Source organism: Pteropus vampyrus, unplaced genomic scaffold (assembly GCF_000151845.1).
Source record: "Pteropus vampyrus isolate Shadow unplaced genomic scaffold, Pvam_2.0 Scaffold358, whole genome shotgun sequence".
In the NCBI taxonomy this organism is placed as follows: Eukaryota; Metazoa; Chordata; class Mammalia; order Chiroptera; family Pteropodidae; genus Pteropus; species Pteropus vampyrus.
The window spans coordinates 872,610-881,011 of NW_011889139.1; the positions used below are offsets into that span (position 1 = coordinate 872,610).

The 8,402-nt window shown below is 44.1% G+C and overlaps 1 protein-coding gene across 1 annotated transcript in view; it reads right to left on the minus strand.

Annotated features, from left to right (window-relative positions):
* The window catches only part of CCL5 (C-C motif chemokine ligand 5), a 5,319-nt gene extending 3,031 nt beyond the window's left edge, over window positions 1–2,288 (minus strand). Inside the window, exons 1-2 of the mRNA XM_011379363.2 lie at window positions 2,118–2,288; window positions 861–972 (exon numbers count right to left, since the gene is read on the minus strand). Coding sequence (XP_011377665.1) covers window positions 861–972; window positions 2,118–2,193 — 188 coding nt within the window. The 5' untranslated portion in view covers window positions 2,194–2,288. The remainder of the gene's footprint in view (window positions 1–860; window positions 973–2,117) is intronic.
* Window positions 2,289–8,402: the final 6,114 nt, after the last annotated feature.

Here is an 8,402-nt window from a genome sequence, read left to right on the forward strand (position 1 = left end):
TGGAGACTCTACATAAACCAAAGGAGATCCCTGGTGACATCCCCTCTGTCTGGTATACCCAAGTCCCTCAACCTGATAATTAGGAGAAGAGAACACACTCTTGAAGCTGGGTGTGTTCTCTCCCTCCTTTTGTAATGTTCTTATGCAGGATGCCCTTATTATTGCTATGTCTGTCTTATCCTTTTATTAGATTATGAGACACTTAAGGGCAAGGATGATAGTTTACTAATCTCTGCCTGCCCATAAGTGTTCAAAGAAGGACTTTTTTCTTTTGAAAAATATTTGTTTTCAGAAATAAAATTAGTAATATTAAAATTACCACCATACTTTGAAGGATTTGTCAGAACCAAAGGCCAACTCTGAATACCTATAACTTTGCCAGTGTCACGGGAATTTTTGGATTAAAACACTTTACCATTATATAGGAAACTTCATGATTGCCCTATTTTAATTCTTTAAGTCTCTATTGTCTTAAATTTCTTAAGCAACTATCACTAATGATGGGTTGTGCATATGGGGGACTGTGGAGTTCTTAACTGGAAAGGAATGACTGAGTTGAATTTTTTCATGTAGGGGCATTGCAGACAATGTTGAAGTAAAAATCACACCCGTAAAGATTAGAGACCTAACCTAGTCCATCAGAGTGGGGAGTATCCTCCAAGAACACCTTGTCTAATCCTTTCATGTGATAGCTGGGGAATCTGAAGCTAGAGAAGGAAGAGCCATGTCTATTTATGCAGCTGGAGAATGGGTGAGAGTGGATAGGGCATCCTCTCAGAGGGCTCCTGGGGGGACTGGCTCTGCAACAAAATGTGCACCTTCCTCACCCCCCTAGAGGGTTCTGCAGGACTGAGACTCACACGACTGCTGGGATGGAGCACTTGCTGCTGGTGTAGAAATACTCCTGGAGGTGGGCACGGGGCAGTGGGCGAGAGATGTAGGCAAAGCAGCAAGGTGTGGTGTCCGAGGCATCTGGGAGAGGGAAGGAAGGAGACCCCTGTATTCATTGCCAGTACACACTGGCTATCGTGCTGCGCACTTTATATTATTTGTCTTCCAGCGACAGAGTGGGGATTCCAACAGAGGACAGAGAGGATCCCCCCAATCTCTCACCTAATCCTTGATCCTAGCTTGTATCCTTCCCTCTATATCATAACCCCATGCCTTTGACTCTCAGGACATGCTGGGCCTCCTCCTGACTTTTCTTGGGCCCTCTGCCTTTATCTTTGCCCTCCTAGGATCTTCAGTGGACTCAGAATTTAGTTTCTTTGAGACCTAGGGTGGGCTGGGGGAGGTTTCCAAAACTCAGACTAGGGCTCAGCCAGGACCCCTAAGAGGGGCCCGAAGATATGTATGGGATTCTGGGAGCCTTTAGCTGATGCATAGTAAGAAGGACTCCTCTAACAGAGAAGGAGAACTTTTTTTTGGTCAATTAATTCAGGGTGACCCTGGGAAATGACAGTTGCTAGAGTAGGAGAGTTTAAGAGCCAGATAGAACTGGATTTGAACACTAATTTCCCCACTTTCTAGCAGTGTGAGTTCGGTAAATTATTTAACCTCTCTTAGCCTGTTTCCCCATCTACAAGTCAAGGACAGCCACTCAAAAGTAGTTGTATTAAATAAGATGATACATATAAAACAATCAGCATAATATTTGACACATAGTAGGTATTTAATTAGCTTTCATTATCCTTTCCCAAATCCTATTTTTTTCCATCTATGAAATGGCGGAAAATATGACTAACCCAAGAGGGTTTTATTTAGGTGCTTATAAGTTTCTTAGAAACCTTGCTAGTGTTAGGTATGAGTCAGTCATGTTTTGAGGTCAGCTTGAGCTGCCCCTGCCTACCAATATCCCCAGTATCAGTCCACACTCAGTGAGCACATGCAGGCTTAGGGTGTAGACCCTGAAGATACAGAAAATTAATCAGAGGGTCCCTGCCATGAAGTGGCTTAGGGATCTATCAGGGACAACTGGACATCTGGGAAAAGCAATAAGTAAGAATTTAAATCATAGGGTTCAGACAGTATAAATGCTATAGCTGTAAAGGGGGCAAGGTCTGGGCTAGTCTGAGGATCTGACTCTGGGAGTTGTGGTGGTCAGGACCTGGACTTACATGGGGAGGCAGATGAAGGAGCGCAGAAGGCGGCAGTGGCAAGAAGGACAGCGAGGGCAGCTGCAGAGATCTTCATGGTACCCGTGGGCAGAGGCTGTGGGAGATCCTGTGCTGTCTCAGAATTCTCTGCGGGGGTTCTCTGCAGCTCATGTGGGCCCTTTATAGGGAGTCAGGCCAGTAGAGGGAGCGCCCCCAAGGGGAGTTTCCAAATTGGCAACCAGGTATTGGCTGATATCATAAATGAAATTGCATTAAACGGAAAAGAAAACTGAAATAGCCTCTGGAAATTTGAGTCTGTCTGTCTCTTTCTTTCTTTCTCACCGCCCTTTGATCCAGAATGAGCTCATCGATTTCCCCTCTGCCCTTAGGAAGTTCTAGTGCAAGTGCTGGGGGTGGAACATCTCTTCCTCTGCTAGCATCCCCAGTTTCACTTTCCAGGGCAGGGATTTTCCTCAGAGGTCAGGAAGCTGGGGGCAGGAGAAAGCACAGTTAGGACAGGATTAGAAAAAACTGGATGTTTATTTGGTTGCTTTCAAAGTTACTTCTAATGCATCTTCTCTCATCCATCATGGAAGGATGTTATTTATGTTGTGTTTTGAGGAAGGAAGGGCCCTATGACATATAGTCCCCAAAGGAGGTGAGAACACCACCCTGTGATTGAGGCAGTGGATCTGAACAGGGCATTGGCGACCTTTTCACCAGCTATGAGTCGGAGTGGGCCTTCCTCTCGTAATAGCCGCAGGGTCGCCCCCATTTACTTGTTGAGTGGTCCTTCGGAAAATTTCTTAATGTCTTTCAGCTTCTGTTTCCTTGATTATAAAGTGAGATAATTATAAAGTGAGATAATTAGGCTTGTTGGGAGGAGGAGCAACAAAGGGGGAGGGGAGATATCTTATGCCACACACAGTTATTAGTCATTTACTGAAGGCTTACTCTGTGCCAGCCACTATTCTAAGGGCTTTAGGGCTTTGCATGTGTCAACTATTATTATTCCAATTTTCCCATTTTATAGCACAGGATCAGTAAATTCTGGGATCTCATTTTTAATGTCTTCTTGGACATAAAAGCTACAGACTACCAAAGCTTCAAAGGAATTTAGGGATCATTTTTTTCCATGTTCTTCAGTTGAAGAAGAGGAACCTGAGGCCTAGAGAGTGGAAGTGACTTGCTAAGAACATACAGCAATGAATGACAGAATCAGAACCTGGGGGCCCTGGCTCCCGCTTCGGTGCTCTGGCCACTAAGACTGCTTGCTCACCATTAAAAGATTCATGGCTGGGGACATCTGAATTCAATTCATCTTGAACTGAACCCATGCGGTGGTCTTGATTAGAGCCAGGGTTTTTACTCCATTCCAAAGAATTGGATACAATAAATCTTTATCAATTCCTATTTGGGTACTTTAGAATTAGTGACAGCTTGGCCTGGGCTGCGCTAAAATTGAGTTCTGAATTATCTAAGAGAAAAGTATCTATTGACAGCGACAAAAGCAAACAAAAAATTTTTAAAAATGGAACTTAAAAAATGTAATCTTATACCAAGAATATTTTCTTGCTAGCTACTGTTACATATGTAGTGGTGGCCAAAGGTGACTGAATCACCCAGAGTGGGAAGACCTTGTTTCTTTTATTCCTCACAATGACTTTGAGGGAGGATGGTTATTAATCTCATTTTGCAGAAGTGGAAACCGAGTCTCGGAAGTGGAAACTAGGCCTCAGAGTGGTCATTAAGGTCCTCAAGGTCACACAGCTGATGTTTCTGATGACTAGGCTCAAGCTTGTTCCATTAACTCACATCAGTCAGGCAGTTAACAGTTGTTATGTCCCTTTTGGGTGCCAGGTTTTGTTCTAAGCTTGTCATAAAAATCCTCTCATTCCTTCCTCAAAACTCATTAACCAATTAACAACAGAAACACAATTTTGGAAGGCGTGGCCATCTCATTTAAAGAAAGAAGTTGCAAATATATCAGAAACTCTCATCCATCCACAAAACAATGTTCTGCCTGTTTTAATTGTTTCCTTCACATAGCCACCTTAGTTACCAAACATGTGCAAGGCTTTCTGGCTCAGTGGTTATGAGCAAGGGCTTTGGTGTTTCTCGCATTTACTAGCTAGGTGGCCTTGGGCAAGTTACTTAATCTCTCTGGCTTCAGTTTCCTTATGTATAAATCAAGGATAATAATAATGGTCCTTCCACAGCTGTCGAGAGACTTAAGTTCCCACAAATGTGCTTATGCTTATAAGCTTTTAGAACAATGTCTGATGCATGTTAAATATTTTAATAACATTAGCTAATATTACATGTTATTATTAAGAGTAAGAAAATGGCAGTCCCCTATAGATATTCTACACTTTAGGCTTTTCAGCTATCTAGACCAAACCCCAATTAATAGGGATTAGTGAACTCTATTACAAAAAGTCTTTATGTTTAAGCAAATGAGTAAGTTGAGGCTTAGAGAAGTTAAGTGACTTGCTTAAAGTCCTATAGCCTAAAGTGGTAGAACTCAACATCGAATGCAATAATGGGTTCATGGACTTTCTACCACACTGCATTGTTTTTAGAGAAATCCTGAAACTTTTGCTAAGGTTCAGTTTTCCCATGTGAGCTCTGTTTTTGTTTCCTTTCCTTGATCTCAGTTTCCCAATTTGAGAAAGAAAGGAAAATATTTTCCTGGATACCAAATGTGCTGAGTTGGGATACCAGCTGAGGAGAGAGGTGAGGGAACCAACCCACAGATGGACCCACATGATCCTCATTTTTAAATCCCAGTGAACCTTTCTGCTGTGCGTAAGTGTGTGTGTGTGTGTGTGTGTGTGTATAAGTGGTAGTGGGAGGGGCGGGTTAGGGTGATGGTGTTACTAAGCAGGAATAGGCAGTGGGTACGTCAAGAATATTTTTCTTCCTTTCTGGTGTTTCTGCTGGATTGTGGTGGGGGTGGGGCAGAGGAGGGAGAAGGACTTAATTGTAGTTCCATTCTGCTATTCACTTTCTCCTGTGCAAAATTCTCTGGCTCTAATGTACTGATTCCATGAAGAAATCAAAGAGCCTATGTAAATTAAACAGATGGTACATGGTACAATACAGGGTGGGTGTTCAATGAATGGCACCTATTGTTATGATTTACCCAGCATTTTATGTTCCTGAAAACTAGGGACACCTGCCTTTCTGACCCACCACACTTGTGGTTGAGGGGATCAAGGGAAATAATGACTATGGACATATTAGGAGGCTGTAAGATGAGGTATAAATGTCATGAAGCTGTCTCTGCCCTCCCTGTCCAGCCAGTATGCTTGGTCTACATTGCTCATTCATTTCCTGTTTGTTCTACAAATTATTACTGAGAATAGCTGTTAGCCAAGTACTAAGTTTCTTCATCTGTAAAATGAGAGATTGCTTCCAACCTGTATTGGTAACGGAGCCCTTTAAGGATCTGTTGAAAGCTGTGAACACTTTCCACAAACATGTGGAGACCTACACAGAAACACACATAATTTTGCATATAAGAGGTTCGTAGACCCTGTGAGCTTATTGATGGGACTCTTGAGTTCAGAGGGCTGATTCTCATCTCAGCCATCTTCATACCTCCTGCACCCATTTTCCTAGCATATTCCTTGCTAAAGCCAGACACACGTTCCCTCCAGCCTAGTGCAGCCTTCCCCTACCCCCATGTCCTACCCCTGCCTTCCTGGCCCCGTCTTCCTTTTTTCCTCTTTCATTTACTTTTCTAAGCTAAGCTGGCTGCCTGCCCAGCCTCACACCTTGACATTAGGAAACCAGAGGCAGACAAAATGAAACCACATCCCAGCTGAATTCCAAAGTTTTTCCTACACCTGGAGTTCCCCTAAGACTGTGTGGGGAGCAGCTCTGGCTTTCCTGGCTGTTTAAAAAGGATGTCCAGAGCAAAGAAAGTCCCTCCATCCTCTAGGAAACCCAGTACGGGCCCCAGGAGAAAAGCCTGGAGCAAAGTCATTTCCTCCTGATGAACCTTAATTTTCCCTATCTGCGAATTAGAGAGTTGCTCCCTGGTTGTGTCCTTTCTTCTCCACCTTTGTTTACAAGTGTATTTCCCACTTGAACCAGTGATCTGTTTTCTCATCTGTCTCTGTTTCTATGGGGCCCTGCTTGGGGTGCTATTAGAGGATCTGTAGGAAGCAAACAGTGCTGAGGTACAAGCTGAGGCCTTGCAGCAGGCTCTGGGGACTTGCCCACGTTGGGGCAAGATTTGAACTTCTATCCAGGACTCTCTCTGCCACACCCTGTCCTTGCTTTTTGGTCCAGCTCTGGATGGTTCTTTCCATGTCATTCTATCTTGCACCTCCCCTCCCCACCCATTACCTTGTACATTTCACTAAGTCAGGGGTATTAACTATGACAACTGTTCTCATTGTTCCAACCACATTCAGGCTGGAGGTTTGCAGCCTAGCCTCCCCCAACCTTCTCACCTTCACCACATGGGACAGTGGCTGTATATATCTGCTTGTTTTCTGCAGCTGGAGACCACTTGTGGCATATTTGTTGATGTGCTGATTCACCTTGCTTTACTGGAGGAGCCCACCACAAAGTGCCTTGGAGGGTGGGGCAGCTCTGAGAGCAAGGCCCAGGGGCAAGCATCAGTTCTTTCAAAATCACTGGGTGATAGATAATTTCAGTTCCTGTTCCTTCCTCCTGACACTTTGGAGTCTGTTTTTTGTTTTCGCTTTCCTCTGCATGCTTGTCAGAAGTTTCCCCTTTCTTTGTGCATATTCTCAGAGCCCAACAACCCACCTCCCTTCTGCTGTCCCCTGCCCCCAGGAGAAAGCCTGGTGAAGAGGGAAAAACTTAGAGTTGAAATCAGACAGACCGCTAAATCTTTGTATGTCTTTGGACAAGTTATTAAATATTTTATACCTTGGTTTCCTTACTGGAAATGGGGCAAAGGACACCTAGCTCTTAGGATACCTCAGAGAACTAATCAAGGCAATCAGTAAACTGCCCAGCACCATTCCTGCATAAAAGAGATGCTGGGAAAACAATTCCTTCCCTTCTTTTCCCCAAATGTCTAGGCTCTAGCATTTTTTCCAGGTTTTTTTTTTTTTTTAATTAAATTTTTTTGGGGTGACATTGGCTAATAACATTATATAAATTTGAAGTGTACAATTCTATAATACATCATCTCAGCATTTCTTCCCTTTATGTCTTTGCTCTCCCAGTAGAGGTGTTCATCTCAGCTCCGTGTTAGGAGACATGAGGGGAGGTGGGGGGAGTTGACAATGATTTTCCATTAGCTGTTAGGCACTGTGCTAGACACTCTAGGCATTATTTCTTGTTAGGAAGAAAATACACAGGAAATAGTGATGACTCAGGCCTGTCCTGAGCCTTCCTGCCTTCTGTGCAGCACTCGGACTTCGGATACTCAGCCCCCGTGCTCTGTCCTTCACTGGATTTCTGCACTGGTCTCTGCGGAAGCTCTGTCCTTCACTGGATTTCTCTTTCTCTAAACTTGGCCATGGAGTGAGACAGGGTCCCTCCTTCTCCCCTCTGGCTGTCCCTGCAGGCCAGCACATAGACCCTTTTCAGAGTTTCACAGACAGGCTTATGAAGGAAGTGACACAAGTTTTAGAATCTTAAAGGATTCTTGTGGTTGTGGTCTGGATTCTGTCCCTTTGTTGAGCTAGTCCTGGGAAGCCCCTTGGCTTCTTGCCCATTGTATCCATTCTCTGGGATAGGGTCTCCAGTTTCTTGCTTCTCTATGCTGCCTCTCCTACCTCTTCCACTTGCCTCCCTCAGCGCTTCGGCCTGCAGAACATTCAGGCTACTACAATAGGGACCTTAGAACCTCCTGAGGCATTTGCATTTTTGAGGGCCTTCACGCTAGGTGAAGAAGTCCCCTTGGGGAATTTCCTCAAAATGGGATTTGGAAAATCTGTAATTTCATCATTCCTTACAGAAGCAGCACTGAGCAGTGAAAAGAACAAGGGACTGGGAATTAGGAGACCTGAATTCTAGTCCCAGTTCAGCTCCAAACCTAGTTGTCCGATTTTGGCAAACCTCTTGCCCATGGTGAACCTCAGTTTCCTCATCTAGGAATGAAATTTTGACAGTATTATTTCCAAGGCCTTTCTCTGTTAAGAGATACAAAACTAAAGGATTTCTAGTGTATTGAAGGAGATTTTGGGCATAGGTGTCCTGTTGCTGCCCAAATCGATTCACATCACCCCTCCTACAGATAAGGCTGAGGGGTTATCATTATCATTCCTTCTTTCCTTCCCATCTTTCCAAGGCCTGGGATTCACCTGACCACTTAGC